This window comes from Symphalangus syndactylus, chromosome 2 (genome assembly GCF_028878055.3).
Source record: "Symphalangus syndactylus isolate Jambi chromosome 2, NHGRI_mSymSyn1-v2.1_pri, whole genome shotgun sequence".
Classification (NCBI taxonomy): Eukaryota; Metazoa; Chordata; class Mammalia; order Primates; family Hylobatidae; genus Symphalangus; species Symphalangus syndactylus.
In genome coordinates, this window is record NC_072424.2 from 108,983,215 (window position 1) to 108,999,931 (window position 16,717).

General features: G+C 37.2%; 1 protein-coding gene across 4 annotated transcripts in view; it reads left to right on the forward strand.

Moving 5' to 3' along the window:
• The window catches only part of AKAP7 (A-kinase anchoring protein 7), a 157,144-nt gene that overhangs the window by 24,675 nt on the left and 115,752 nt on the right, over positions 1-16,717 (forward strand). For all 4 annotated transcript variants that reach the window (XR_008654285.2, XM_055264097.2, XM_055264087.2 and 1 more), the window contains exons 4-5: positions 8,616-8,752; positions 12,745-12,905. Coding sequence is in view for 3 of the 4 variants with exons in the window: in XM_055264097.2 (XP_055120072.2) it covers positions 8,616-8,752; positions 12,745-12,905 (298 nt within the window). In the remaining variant the exon portion in view is untranslated. The remainder of the gene's footprint in view (positions 1-8,615; positions 8,753-12,744; positions 12,906-16,717) is intronic.

A 16,717-nucleotide genomic window follows, 5' to 3' on the forward strand; every position in this document is an offset into this window, starting at 1 on the left:
TTTAGAAAACTATTTTTACTGTGAAATTTTATTCTAAATTTAAAGTACACTAAATGCTTATGAGCCCATTTGCTCTCAGCTTTTAAGAGTCTTTGGTGGCATTTTAGCAGGACTGTCCAGGGAATATTTCCATGTAAGTAATAGAAATGTATTTAAACAACAAGTTTGGAAAATAGCTTTTATTTTTCTGAGACAGGATCTTGCTCTGGCACCCAGGCTGGAGTGCAGTGGCACAGTCATAGCTCACTGCAGCTTTGAACTCCTGGACTCAAGCAGTCTTTCCACCTCAGCCTCCAAAAATATTTAGACAATCATATTTAAACAGTAATTTTGCAAAATCCACTTGAAAAAGTGTTGCCAGATGGCGTGTCAAGGTCATTTGCAAGTGTTTGTTCATTTTATCTGAGGGACCTTTTGGAAGTAGAGAGCAGTGACCAGTTGAGAAAAGAGGATTCTGAGATCTCTGTTGGGAAGGTAAACTGGGGTTTCTTGCTGCTTAATCTTGTTTATTATAGTGATTATTTCAATATAGTTTCTTTAAAAAATTACTCAGTATTGTAACAACTTAATATTGCACCATTAAACTTGGTAAAAATCTATTAAAATCTGAAAAATTAATGTAATAAATAATAGGAAATGGAACCAGCCAGTTAGCTCCATACTGAGAAACCCATGAGAGAGAAAACTACTGCATCTCATTACAACTACTGAAGCGGTGAGGTAGGAATTAAAATCCCTCAGGAAAGAACACCTCACTTGGAAGACTGACTGTTTTTACCCCTTGGCCCAATTTAAGAGCCAGATTTGAATTTCTGTTTGATTGTAGGTGATAATCTCTTTGACCAGTCACATTTCCACATTGCCTTTCCCCTTGTTTAACTAGAATGTCTCTAGGGAATGCTAACAAATTGTTAAAAATCAAATGAAAATTAAAATGAAAGAAATAAATATCAAAAGAAAAAATAAATTATGTTGGGTCATTCTAGGAAATATCTAGTCTGTGAGACACAGTTTAGCTGGGGAGAAAATATACGTAACAAGAGAAGAGTTACCTAGCCATATAAGATTTTAGATTTGATGTACTGAAGAATCATATTCTGATTTTACTGATACATATTTGATTCCTTTGGTTGAGGAATACTTCCTAAAAGCCCTAATAAGGGCCAGGTGTGGTGGCTCATGCCTGTAATCCCAGCACTTTGGGAAGCTGAGGTGGATGGATCCCTCGAGCCCAGGAGTTTGAGACCAGCCTGTGCAACATGGCAAAACCCCGTCTTTACTAAATATACAAAAACTAGCCGGGTATGGTGGCTCACACCTGTGGTCCTAGCTACTTGGGAGGCTGAGGTGGGAGGATTGCTTGAGTCCAGGAGGCACAGGTTGCAGTGAGCCAAGATTGTGCCACTGCACTCCAGCCTGGGTGACAGAGCCAGACTGTATTTAAAAAAAAAAAAAAAAAAAAAATTAAAAGTCGTAGTGCAATACTCCTTAAAAGTGTTTAGGCAATACAAAGTTAGTGTAATCAGCAATTATACATTTTATTAAAATACTTGCAAGTTGTTTGGTTTGAAATTTAGGATCACGTATACCTATGGGGATTAGAAGAGCTCAGGGAGTGAAAGTTGCTGCTGCTTTCATGAGCAGCCAGATAGAAGCCAGGTCCTAAGGACACTGAATGTCAGACAGTTGAAGTGACTTCCCTACAGACACATGATTTGTGATTGGAAGAGAATCCAGGTTCTGTATTTTGATTTGACAGAGTCTCTCAATCTAGGTGTTTGATGAACACCTCTGGTTGTTGCTTTCCATAGGCTGCTCATTTTCAGCTTCTCCCTTCACCTGTATTCCTTGCTCCTAGGGGAGACTGAACAGCATTTCTGCATCACCCCCATGTCTGCCCTCTCTCCCCTCCTAGCTGCGTTATGGCTTCTTACCCCTTCTGGAGAAGACTGGTGGGATGATGTGCTGATGGGATAGGGAAGGTGGGGAAGGGGATTGAGAGGAAGGAGGAGAGAAAAATTCTTTCCTTCCACCACTAACTTCTAGGCTTTGCATCACAAAGGTGAAGGGAGAAAGGGGATGAGAGTCCTGTCCGCAGCTTTTAGTTTTCATTCTTTAACCTGCTGTAGCCTTTGTTTCTGCCTCTCTACCCCTGTAAAGTTGTGTAAATGCTGGAAAGAGTACAGGCTTTGGGTCTGACAGACTTGTTAATACCAGCTGAGTCACAGACTCTGCTGCATATGTAGGTCAGGTTACCTAAATTTTTCAAGTTTCAGTTTGTTCAGGTGTAAAATGAGGTGGGTGATAATACCTCCTTCACATGACTATTTCCTAAACCCAAATCTAGCCATGTCACCAACCTGCTTATATACTTCAGGATTTTCCCATCGATAGGATAAAGACAACCTCTTTTCCATGTTCTCTGAGGTTTTGTCTGTTGTTCGTCTCTCCTTCAGCCCTTGCTTTTTCTGCCCGAGCTCTTCTACCCTTCCTTGGGCTTGCCAGGTTCCCTCGGCCCCAGGAAAAGCCTTCTCTGGCTGGAGTTTTCTCTTTGCTCCTCTTGGTTTTGTTAATGCCGGAATCTCAGCGCAAACCTCTCTACCCATGACCACCTCGTCTAGATCAACTATCCCTTTCCTTGCCCCATTCCTGTCAGCTAAAGGCTTTCACAGCTTTCTGTATGTCATTTGTCATCCCTGCAACTTGACACTTGTCTTCCTCACAAGATTTTTAGTGCATGCCCATACCTAGACTGGTGTTTGTTCAAGAGTAGGTGTGCATACACACACGCTTTCTCGCTCTCGCTCTTCCTCTCTCTGCTGTTGTTTCATGGCAAAAGCGTGTTTCTGTCATTCCAAGTTATAACCAGAACACGTAAAAATAATAAATACAATGTAATGGTGGTTTCAAAATACAGGTTCAACAGCAGTTACTGATTTTGGAGGAGGTAGGGTAACTTATAATAGAGAGAAATGCAGGTTTCAAATGACCTTGAAACCAAATAATTTAATGTTTCCCTTTCAAGAGATTTATTTGTAGTTAACCACTTAGAAAGCTTACATACAAATATGGGGAAGAGATGTAGGAATCAGGCAAGATTAGGAGTTATATTTTGTATATTCTGCATAAGCACATTTTTGTTTGTTTTAAAGTGTCTAATGTTAATTTTCTTTTTAAACTACTTATGAGCTTTTGTGGGAAGGCTTGGGAAAAGAATTAGCATTTATAACATTGTTTCAATGGAAGACTATATTCCAAGTTCCAATTAAGTGACCTGCAAACAAGCTTTTGGAAGCTAGCACATTCACAATGAGTTGCTCTACTTTTGGCCTCTACATGTTGGCATCTAGTTTTAAAGAAAAAAGTATCCAGAATTCCACTGGTCTTTGATTTTAAACACATTCTTAGAAGTTTGGAATTCTTTACTAGTGGAAAATCTTGATTTCATATTTTAAGCAATAGAATTGGAAAATGGATTAGGATGGCTGCATACAAATATCCTAATTGGAAGTATGTGAAAGTATGTGTTTCCATTAACTTTCAATTGCGTGTTAGTTTAAAAAGAAAAGAAGAAAACATTTTGATGGGGGTACAGTAAATCCTAAATGTTTCTTAAATGGCTAGAATTGTTTAATTAATTCTAGCTGGATTTACCCATATATTGTTTTATATGCCTTCTTTTGAGAGGTAGTAAGAATCAACATTGAAAAAATCAAAGAACAGTCAGAAGCTGATTGAAATTAGGAGTGTATTAATTTTTTTGGTATTTTTTGGTATGTTTTAAAAATATACTAATGGAAGAAAAAGGTTTTCTTCAGCGATTTTATTTTCTCTTTCTTTCTTTCCTATGTTTTAAAAATATACTAATGGAAGAAAAAGATTTTCTTCAGCGGTTTTATTTTATCTCCTTCTTTTCTTTTCTTTTCCTTTTTTTAAAATAGAGATGAAGTCTCACTATGTTGCCCAGGCTGGTCTTAATCTCCTGGGCTCAAGTGATCCTTCCTTCTCAGCTTCCCAAAATGTTGGGATTAGAGGTGTGAGCCACCATGCCCAGCCTCTTCAGGGATTTTAAAAGGCATTTGTTACATTTACTTATGTATTGCATAATTTTGCAATGTGAAAATTACTGGTCTTAGGACAATATGGACATAGATTAGTGCATTCAGTTCTTTTCTGGAAAATAATAGTAAAAGTATTTGATGTCATCATGGTTATGTTAGGCATCTGGTAGATATAGAACATTATTTGAGGATTTTTTTTACTTTTACTCCAGTTATTGCTATATCATCAGTTTTTCAAGTTCTTTTTATAGTTGTGGGCAAGCAAAAAAAATAAAGAAAAATTAGGTAGCAAATTAGTGTGATAATTCTAATAAATCTTAATGAGGCAACAAATTTGGGAACAATATTTGTGTTAATAACACTCATCGGTGGGAATTGAACAATGAGAACTCAAGGACACAGGAAGGGGAACATCACACTCCGGAGACTGTTGTGGGGTGGGGGGAGGGGGGAGGGACAGCATTAGGAGATATACCTAACGCTAAATGACGAGTTAATGGGTGCAGCAAAACAACATGGCACATGGATACATATGTAACAAACCTGCACATTGTGCACATGTACCCTAAAACCTAAAGTATAATAATAAAAAAAAATTAAAAAAAAAATGACAGTTTAGGAAAATTCCAAGAACAGTATCAAAAGATGAGGTCAAAGACATTTTCCCTAGACTGTAACTCTTTTCTCTCATGTAGAGGCATGCTAACTTTAAGGCATTTCCTTTGAACTCATATATGATTTGATTCAATTAGAAAGCTTAAAAGATATGAAAACAAATTTTCTAATTGCATTATTTTTAGGCATATGGAATATGACAGTGGTGATATTTAGCAGATGAATATCAGCTTTTATTCTCTTAACTCAAATTACTTAGTGAATGAAATATTTAAGATTTAAGTAAAGTTTTTATTTTTACAAGTTTCTTTCACTGTCTTATTTGAATTTGACTTTATAGTATTAGGTTTTAAAAATGTGCTTTGTGCAGCACTGCCAATGGCTGGGGATTATGGTGACAGATAAGCTTTAATGACCTTGTAGAATTTTAAATAATGGTTGTAAAAATTAGTTTCCTTTGGCCTTTGATGTCATTGGTATTTTTAAAATATGACATATAAAGAAGACTCTAAAGTGTCTTTCTTTTCTTTTACTTTTTAAGAATGTAATTAAGAATAAAAAGCATGAAAAATATTACAGTTAGATCAAGAAATACATAAATTAATCTGGAGAATCAAAGCATTGTTATAAATACATTGCTTGAAGATTAACCTTAAAATTTTTATAAGTTTGAGGCTAATCTTGCATAAATACTATGTGACTTGAGAGAAATAATAGTCTTTAAACTATTTTACAGTTTTTACTTATAGTTTTATATGCTACTGTATAATTCAAAGATATTAATGGTCTAAAACTATTTTACTGTGTGAGACATTTCACCAGAATGTGGAATATACAAATGGATGGAATTTTGAACATTGCCCTGAATTTACATATAATTAATATTTGAAGTTAGAATGAAGACTAAGTTAGTATGAAAATGCAAATGCAAATATTCTACTACTAGGTGCAAGTAGCAATCCCCTATCCAATTATGACAACCAAAAATAGGTATTGCCAAATGTCCTCTGGGAGGCAAAATTGCCCTGGTAGAAAACCACTGATTTGAATAATATTGGCGCTGTTGTGTACTTTATATATTTGGCAAATGGTGAAGAGCTTACAAAGTACTTTCATATAGCTTTTCTAAATGATCTTTAATGCAACTCTGTAAGTTTGGCAATGCAAAAATTCAACTTTAAAATAGTTGTGGAGTAATGTGGACTTATACTAAAGGCTTTTTTTTGAGAGCAAGTGTGTTCTGTTACATAGTGTCTTAGTCCATTTTGTGCTACCTGAGACTGGATAATTCATAAAGAGCAGTTTATTTCTCACAATTCTGGCAGCTGGGAAATCCAAGATTGAGGAGCCAGCCAACATCTGGCAAGAGCCTTCTTGCTGCTCTTGTCCCATGGTGGAAGACGAGAGGGTCAGGGAGAGAGTGAGTGGCAAGTGAGCAGGCTCAAGAGCGGACTGAACTCATCCTTCTATAAGAAGCCCACTTCCACAGTAACAGCATTAACCCATTCATGAGAGCAGTGCCCCCATGACCCAAACACCTCTGGTTAGGCCTCACCCCACAACACTGTGAACTGGGGGTCTAGTTTCCAGCACATGAACTTCGGAGGACACATTCAAACCATAGCACTGGTTAGACTTTCTGAAAATCCCCTTAAATATCTTCCCTTGATGTTTCAGTTCTTAAGTCCATGACCACATTTCTGCTTCTCCCCTTTCCCCTTCTCATAAATGAACAAACTCCTTGTACATCTCTTAGTCTTTTTCCGTATTCCATTGCTTTCTAGCTACTTCTCCTCCTCACCCTTCCTGGATCTTTTCCTCCAGGTGCCTCTCTCATCTTTTTTGTATGTAGTTTATTCTTTTCCCAGGTTATTTTTAGCTTTGGTGGATATATGGCCTTGGGATTTTTAAAGTCTGTGTTTCAGTTTATTTTAACAGAGATAATACCAGTATCTACCTCATAGGACTGTTGGGAGGCTACACTGAGCTAATATATATGTAAAATATTCACCATGATACCTAGAACCTAGTGAGCACACAGTAAAGGTTAGTTGCTGCTGCCGCTGTTTAAATATTGTTTTTTATTATCATCACTGCACTGTGGTGAGACAGTGGTGTAGAAGAGATAGACATTGACCTCAAGAAGTTTTTAATTTCATTTTGTCTGTATAGAGTAAACTGTGACTCTCTAAGATTTTTGTATACCATTATGTTTGGAACATTTTATTTATTAGGCTATGAATATTCTTTTATTGGGTGTCACAAAAATGACATCTTGTGTTGGAAAATGTTAGGTGTTATTGTGTAACTTCCTACTAAGAAAACACCATTTCCTCTGTTGGTCTCTTGCAGATTATAAGGAACAGGGAAATGCTGAGGTTATTTTGGGTGATGTGGATTTATTGTAAAGGTACATGATGCTAAAGAAAAAGTTATTCATGACACTTGTTAAAGGTGGTATGACAGACCGTATTCCAGAGGGGCCATGGTGACTGGTACAGGGATCACTACAATGGGGTCTCTCAGTTGGGGAGAGAAATTGGACTCAACTCCAACAAGGACAAATGGGGATTTATAACCACGGAGCAGAGTGGAGGTCAGTGAATGGAAAATTACTGAGAGGAAGGATGAGGGGTTTCTGACTAAACAGACCAGATAGGATTATTGCTGAAGGGAGGCTGTGGTGATAAGATAGCTCAGATATGGAGGGTGGTTAGACACCAAGGGTGGGGGATTTCTTAAAACTGACATAGCAGCATTCTTGTTCAAACTAGATTCAGACAAGGACAGAGAGAGAAGCCCATGGTTAGGCCTAGTCAAGCAGAAGACTCGGAGGGGCCTGACTAAAGTTTTGGTCAAAGGAGAGAGTGTCTGTCAATGGGAAGTGAGATCCAAGGACAGCATCTCATGATTTGCACAATCACATTCTGCAGATAATGGGAACATTGTTCAGGATAAAACAGCTACTTTGGTATCAGAACAGTTTGCTAGGCTCATGAGTCAGTTTTTTCTTATCTCTGCTTTTTTATGGATTCTGCGTTGACTGTCAGCCCCCACTCTTTCCCTTTTTTTCTATTGTGCTGCCTCAGGGCTTCTGTCTTCTGTTCCCTTAGGGCTTCTCTGTGCTCTCTTTTCTCTGTTGTTTTTTTTTTCTGGGTTTGCTATTTTGTATTCAAACTACTTTCAAATGTACTCACATTTAGAAGTTGACTAGAATTGCATCTAACTGGAAGTGGAGGAGGGAAGATGCATCATTCCTCTCCCTGTTTCAGAGGAGCAGGTGCTGAGAGAGGAAGGGAGGTGGTGGACCAGGTCTGTGGGGATTTCTCCTGGATGCAGATTCTGTTTTCCTAATGTGTGCATTTGAACTTCTTTGCAACTCTTCATGGTAATGCCCCTCCCCACAGGTCTGGAAAAATGACAGTAGTCATTTCTACTGAAATTATTGCTGTTGTAAAAAATCTTAAAGGCCGTGAGGAATGGGTTCACAGACACATTCACTTGGAGACAAATAATTATTGCTTCTAACAGAAATGGAATGTTGTCTGCTGGCTTGACCTTTCTGTGGCAAGAATAAAGCCTTATTCTTAGGAAAGATCATAGTTATTGAGTCATATTGGGTATTCCAAGGACACATTTCTGAAAAGATGCAGGGCCATTGAGAGGTTTTTCCAGTCAGGTAGCAATCTGATCTGCAAAATAAGGGTGTTGGGTTCAGTACTGTTAAGATAGACAATCATCATGCTTTAAAACTTACACATCCTTTTAAGCTGTCCAAGTCAACTATCTGTTTGAGAACAAGTAGACAATTAAGCATTCATTTGGTTGAAGAATCTTAACGTTGTTCTAATTTTGGTTGTTGCTTATTTTTCTTCTTGATTTTACATTTTGCTTACCTAATCACTGGAATTTTTTTTGTATGTGTGTATGTGTTATTAGATTATAAAAGGAATTAAGATCCTGCAAAATGCAATAATACAACAAGATGAGCGACTGGCCAAAGCAATGGTCAGTGATGGTTCCTTTCATATTACCCTGCTGGTGATGCAATTATTAAATGAAGATGAAATAAACACGTGAGTAATATATCTTTCTTAAATATAATTTTCCAAATTATTACTTTAATATGAGTAAGCACAGCAGAACCCAAGGAGACATTCTAAATTTTAAAGAAGTAGTCTCTATACAATTTATTCCAATTAATAGTTAATATACAGAATAAACTGTATAAATATTCTTTTTAATCTAAACTTTTAAACTCGGTTATGGTTATCAAGTGGTAGCCCTTGGTTATGTAATTGTTTTGTCCATGCTCATAAATATAAGCACTCTGGACTTGACCATTTAGCTTAAAATTCTAGATACATATTCTGGAATCATGGCACAACCACCTCTTATTATCTGCCTCACTTTGGGCAAATAATGTACTTTCTAAGTAAATGGAGAAAATAATAGTACCAATACATGCAAGAGCTCTTTGCCTAGGGCCTGGCACATAGTAGGCACTCTATTATTAGCTATAAGAGCTGCCATTTTACTAGGCCATTGGACAATTTCAGTTTCATCTTAGTCATTTTTAGAGTCACTGTACTCTACCCCCCTCCACCGCCCCCATGCCAGGGTTCTGCCATAAAGGTTGAAGACAAGTCATTGATTACTGCTTTCCAGTCTGGAAGAAACCTTGTTCTTCCCCCAGTTTTCTGGGACTCTCTTATCTGTACTTAGATTTTCCCTTCCTCTGTTACCTCCTATATAGTTCACTGTATTAAGTTCAAGCCTAAGATCTATGGAAAACCAAAGCCAGGATGAATTGCGGTTGCTTTTGTTTTCTGCTTTGACAGCTTTATCTCCTGAGGGAATGAGGAGCAAGGCTTGAATTAGGAAGGGGTTGAGGAAAAGGTAAAATAAAAGGGATAAGATGAAAGAAATTAATAACTCAAAATATCTAACCCCATTATGATTATTGTAGTTATGTCTTTTGAACAGTAGAACCTCATGTCTTTAGAGGTTAGTCTTAGGATCTGTCCCAAGCCGATGTACCCAAAGCAGCCTTGAGCATCCTGCAAGGACAGAGAGGAGGAGAGATTTTACTTGCCTGACTTTGTCTGATGACTTTGTCTGATCACTTTGCCAGTCAGAAGAAAAAAGCAGTTCTCTGATGCTGTTGAAAGAAGAGAATCCAAAGAAGATGTTACGCAAAATGAAAGGTTGAGAGAAGGGAGCAGTGCTCTGTGCGTGTTTGAATGGTCAGGATTCTCCAGAGAAACAGCACCAACAGGAGTGTATCTATGTAGATATCTATCTATATCTGTCTGTGTAGACATGTATATCTTTATGTCGAGAGATTTATTTTAAAGAATTGTCTCCCATGATTGAGGGAGAAGTCTGAAATCTGCAGGGCAGTCTGGAAGGAAAGAGTTGATGTTGTAGTCTCAAGACCTCAGTCAGTCTGGGGACAGAATTCCTTCTTAGGGGACTCCAGTCTTTTCTATTAAGGCCTTTAGCTGATTGGTTTGGGTCCACCCCTATTCTGGAGGGGCAGAGGTGTCAACTTTTAATTGATGGTGAGGTTCAAGGTGTGACCTCACTTTGGGGCAGCTAGAATGGAATTGATGAGGTTTCTGGGAAGACATTGTTTATGTGAACAATTTATTAAAAGTCTCTGATTTTTAACTTTTTATCCTATACTGTATAATATGTTAGACATCTAGATTGTCCATTTCTTGTCCTATATTGATTCCTAATTTTCAAAGTCTGATATCAAGTTTTAGTTGTTGTATACTGATCAGTGGACTGGATATGGAATGTGCAGATACTTAAAAAAAATCATTAATTTCTTGAGGCAGATGTCACCTAAACTCCTTTGTATCCTTACAGTGTAGAAGAAAGGAATAGAAATATATTAGGCCAAGCCCGGCTGCTGATTTGAAAAGACTTATAAATGTCCTGTCTTAGTTTGAAATACAACCTTTGGGTCTGAACTCCAGTTTGAGAATTTCGTTTCTTATATGCATATACTTTTTACTTACTTTACCTTAAAGAAGCCTTTTCATAAGCCCCTCTTGAAAACATATTCTATTTAAAATAATTAGAAAGTTAGTGATACTCCCAGTAGTCACTGATTCCTTCTTACTCTGTGAATCGGTGGGATCTTATTAGCACAAATTTACTGATTTATACTACTAGAGAACTGGAAAAATGGACTGAATTTAGATCATCTACATTTCTTTAAAGAATAACGACATAGAATTCACTGTCTCTGAAAAGTCTTAAGCTTTCTCATGGTCTGCTTTAACATATAGTTTCATTTAAATATCTTGAATTACCCCAACTTATAAATGAGCCAGGAGTAGCTGTTCTGTTGTCACATGCTTTAATTCATAGCACACAGTGAAGGAAAATACTGACTTAAAAGTGTGTACACTGTTTGGATGAACATAACTACAGTTAGGTAATAGTGAATTTAAACTGGATTTGGAGGTACAATGAGAAATGTTGACATTTACATAGATATACTAAAGTATTGTGCATTGGTCATTTCCAAAGTGAAATGACCAATGCACAATACTTTACAATTTTGGAAATGAGAAATGTACCATACTTATAGCTATGTAATTTTTCAGAGAAATGAGACTGAGTATAGAAGTCATAGATGAAAATCAGGTAAAAACTTTACCTGAAGACTAATTTGGAAATATGAAAGATCAAGGAAAATGCTGATTTTTTCAAACACTTGGCTGAACAAATCACTGATCAAAATAATTTAAACGAATGGCAATCCACTGGAAGGGTGTTTTAAAGCCCTGTATGAATGTGCTTCGTTCTTTTTTAAGTAATTGCTGCCCTCTAGTGATATTTCATTTTTTTCTCAAAGTACCTATATCAAAATTCTCTTCAGGATAGAAGTAATTCTAATTTTCCAAATATCAAAAATCTCATAATGTCCAATTCAATAATATTGTAAACATTTGTTTTTATTAAGGAAAGTGTGGCTGGATGCAGTGGCTCACACCTGTAATCCCAGCAATTTGAGAGGCCAAGGCGGGAGCATCACTTGAGCCCAGGAGTTTGAGACCAGCTTTCGCAGCATAGGGGACCTCTCTATAAATAATTTTAAAAAAATAGCCAGGCATGGTGGCATACACCTGTGTATTCCAGCTACTCAGGAGGCTGAGGCAGGAGGATCACCTGAGCCCAGGAGGTCACACCACTGCACTCCAGCTTGGGTGACAGAGAACCTGTCTGAAAAAAAAGAAGCAAGAAAGAGACAGAAAGAGACAGAGAGAGAAAAGAAGAAGAAGAAAAGAAGAAGGAAGAAGGAAAGATATCGTACTTCTAACACAGTGCAGCCGTATAATTGCATAGGCTAAATAGCTAAAGTATATATGGCAAACTTACATAGTTACAATTGGGGAATATAATTAAACTTGTATTTTATTTGAGTCTAAGTATAGCAAATTATCTAATTATAGAGACTTATATTTTAAGAGATAGTGTGTTTTAACTTTTATTAGAGTGCCTCACAAATATATGTACTGTAAAAGTATTAGTACTTTCATCAAGAATCTAGAACTTGACACATAATCTAATGTAAGCTCTTGTAGGTACTCGGTTTTTGGGGATATATTTTCAGTAATTTTTTGAGTTGTTCATATAATATTTCACTTGGTTAAAAATCTTTTGGTAAACTGTAAAATAGTGTCCACTTTCATGCCTTTAACAGTAATTATAATTAGGTAAAGATTTCTTCTTCCACAGCTACGCGGGAGGCTGAGGCAGGAGAATGGCGTGAACCCTGGGGGGGCGGAGCCTGCAGTGAGCCGAGATCGCGCCACTGCACTCCAGCCTGGGCGAAAGAGTGAGACTCTGCCTCAAAAAAAAAAAAAAAAAAAACTGTCTATCAGTTTTAATCATAAAGTTTAGATTTAGAAGGTATTTTGAACCTTAAAATAATTAGTACAAATATCAAAATTAATTCATCTTTCTAAAACTGGTACTTTGTATCTTATTTGGTTTTGTATATTTTATTACTTAATGTGTTACTGAAAAATGTATTATTTCTTACTAGTGGTATTGATGCTCTTTTGGAATTGAAACCATTCATAGAAGAACTCCTCCAAGGAAAACATTTAACTTTGCCCTTTCAAGGGATTGGCACTTTTGGAAATCAGGTTGGATTTGTGAAGCTGGCAGAAGGAGATCATGTAAACTCACTTTTGGAGATAGCAGGTAAAACAGCAACACACTCATATGAAATCTTGTCTGTGGGAGAAGCAGTTTTTTTCAATTTTGTAACAGAGACTTGACATTTTTAAATTTTAAAAGGTGGTGGACTAGACTCAACTATTTTTTAGGACTGTCCCAATTGTAAGTCTGAAGGATTTCAGTGCTTATCCTAACATTTGACATACAGTTGGCACTTGGTAGGTACTGAATCAATGAATAGGAGTCATTGATTGCGTATTCAAAGGCTTGTGGGAGTTGTCATCCCCATTGCAGAGAGCCAGTTGGTGAATCAGCAAGGTTTCCGTTTATGCTGCTCCCCTCCACCCACTCCCCTGGAGGGACTACTCTCTGAGCAGAAGGACCATTGGTGTTAGCAGAAGACCTCATATGTGTTGGAGAACATGTTGCCTTGTGCAGCACAATTGAAAGTGTCAGGGAATTGGAAGCAGAAAAAAATCATAACCTGGATGAGTGACTTCAGTTTGATCCAGAGATAATAGGTTGAGTATTAGCCTACATGCTGTGAGAAATTTTGATTTTCACTTCATTTCATGTCATGTCATGTCATTTCATGTCATCTCATTGCAGATTCAATAATCCTTGGTTCATAACACACTTGCATCATTGGTCTATGCTTGGTCCACTTTTACCTGTTTTTTTTCTTTCTATCTATTATTCCTTCTTCGCTTTTCTTTCTCTGCTCCCTTTTCCCTCTCTTCTTGCTTCCATCCCTCCTTCTCTTTGTGTATCTACCTTTCTCTCTCTCTCTCTCTATCTCTTAAAAAGCAATGTAATAATAACCTGGGAATCTACCACCCCAAACAAGCTAGTGCTTCGGTAGTAATCAAACCATATTGTCCTTTCAGTAATGCATCATTTGGCCTTCCTCCAATTAAGTTCACTATCATCCTGAAGTCAGTGTTTACTTCCTTTTATTTTCCCAAAGTATATGCATTTTCATTTTAGTTGGTTTTAACTTAATAAAAAGGGCATCTTGTTGTATGTGATCTATTGGGACATCCTTTTCGCTTAATATTACATTGCCTCTTTACAGTTTAATAATTGTCCACTTAGAAGTGTACGCTTGGCAGGGAGTGAGGATCAGGTTTCATTGTTGGTTTTTCTTTTGTGTTCTTAAGATATTTGTGATAAATACTTTTGTGAATGTCAGTGTTTATATAGGGCTGGATTATCATACAGATTAATTGTTAGAATGACATTTAGCATAGTGTCAGTTGTGCTGTCTAGTATATGGTTTAAGTTCGCTGAGTTCATTATCCATTCAGATGTATCAGAAGTCGAGCTGTTTAGTTATCTTTATAGTAGAAGATTTCTATTATGTACTTGAAATACGTTTTACATAACAGCATTTCAATTGGGTTGCAAATGTGAAATTCACTATTGCTGTTATTAGTGACACAGCCGCATTCATTTTAGCAAAGGTTTTTATAAATTTATTACCTCTAAATTTCATTTCTTCTACATAATGTTGGGCCCAAGGAATTATACTTTAGTAGGAAGAATTCATTCCTTTAGCATGCAATTAGCCGGTGCCAACTAGGTACTTGGGATAGAAAACTGGAATAAAAAAAAAAAGATCCTTTTCCTTTAAGGAGCGTATAGCCTTGTGCAGAAACAAACAAGCAAGCAATTACAGTGCGATATAATAATAACAATAATTTTTGTAACTAGTGGCAGAGGCACAGAGTATGGTGGGCACATAGGAGAAGGGGGCGGATTGAGGAAGATTTCATAGGAGAAATAGTGTTTGAGTTGACATTTGAAGGGTAAATACAGGTTTTCTGGTTGGACAAATTGGAGGAGTGTATTCTGGGTAGAGGGAACAGCATATGCAAATAAATCAAGTCCTATTTAGGGACCTACAAGTAGTTTAGTGTTACTGAGGTATAAATTGCAAATCTAGAGATACCATCAAATGAGATTCATATGCTAAAGGGAGCAGTGAAGGTAAAATAAGGGCATGAGGAGAGTGGTGAAAGTTTAGAATGGTGACCAAGGGAAATGGAAGGGGAATGTTTAATAAGCAGCATGTAATGGGGTTGCAGAGCAATGCAGAATGTGCATTTGGGATGAGTGCAGAAATTTGTAATGGTACTAATTTGTGATCTTTTCAAATACTATTTAGGATTTAGCTGTGAGAATGGAGAGGGGAAACTGAATTAATCCATACTGGAGCACTTGTGTGGTAGGTGTGGTAAAAAGACAAAGGAGCAAGACTGTCAAGAGAGTGGTAGAATGTTTGATGTGATCATTATTGGACGTACATTAGAAAAGGCAGTAAAATCTGGATGGGACTAATATTTGGAAGGAGAATAGAGTAATAGGACTGAAGATTAGAGTTAATAGAAGTTCAAGAGTGAGAAAGGAAAATTAGGAGGTGTGATCAGAGAGCAGTATATTGGATTTCATGAATTGAGGAGATTTCTGGTTAACAGAGAGTATGAAGAAACTTCGTTTGTTGACGTCAGAAAGACAAAGAAAAACAAATGATAGCTAGAAGTTTTAAAATCAAGAGAAAGACAAATTATTAGGTTTCATAGGAGAAACTTATAGCTTCAGTGAAGTCCCTAGGTACATGATCAGTATACAAAAAACTATAAATAATTAACGTATTTTTTTAAGAGGCACAATTTTTAATAACAAGAGCAGTAGAGACATGTAGGAATAAATCAACTAAAGGATATGCAAGACTTCTATGGAGGAAATATTTTGGCTATTATATCTTTACTAGGTATGTTTATCATAACACTTTTCCCCTTTCCTTTTTTAAAGACAGAGTCTTGCTCTGTCACCCAGGCTGGAGTGCAGTGGTGCAATCGTGACTCACTGCAGCCTTGAGCCTCCTAGGCTCAAGCGATCCTCCTGCCTCAGCTACAGGTGTGTGCCACCATGGCCAGCTAACTTTTTTTTTTAAGAGTTGGGGTCTCACTATGTTGCCCAGACTGGTCTTGAAATCTTGGCCTCAAGCAGTTGTCCCACCTTAGCCTCATAAAGTGTTGGGATTACAGGCATGAGCCACTGTGCCCAGCCCCTCCCTTCTTTTTCTATTTGTTGCAAGAGCATCTGTTCCTCTCACTGAGAAACACATTTCTAGACTAAGCCAGACCATCAAAAAAATTGTATAGGTACTTAGACAAAATTGTGTAAAACTTTGTAGAATTGATATTACAGAATTGCTTTTACTATAATTCTTTTGACATTATTTGATGATTTTCTAAGAAACAGGTTTATGGAAATTCTCTGTGTTTATTTTAAGTATTACAAATGTTGATTATATCTTGTTAAATAACACGAGTTGATTAGAAAAAAATTCTTTTTGACTGGGTGCGGCGGCTCATGCCAGTAATGCCAGCACTTTGGGAGGCCGAGGTGGGCAGATCACGAGGTCAGGAGTGGCCAGTAGTGGAGATCAGCCTGGCCAATATGGTGAAACCCCGTCTCTACTAAAAATACAAAAAATTAGCAGGGTGTGATGGCACACCCCTGTAGTCCCAGCTACTCAAGAGGCCGAGGCTGGAGAATCACTTGAACCTGGGAGGCGGAGGTTGCAGTGAGCCGAGATCGTGCCACTGCACTCCAGCCTAGGCGACAGAGCGAGACTCCATCTCAAAAAAAAAAAAAAAAGAATAAAGAAAAAAATTCTTTTTAATTTTTAATATCAGGACTGTTTCTCTTGAACATGTTGTTTTTTACCTAATGAATGTTGAACATTTAGCTTGTGTCTTTGGGCTAGAATTGGTTACTTGAAAACTTAGAATCTAGTTTATTGCATACTTCAATTTAGAATATAGGAC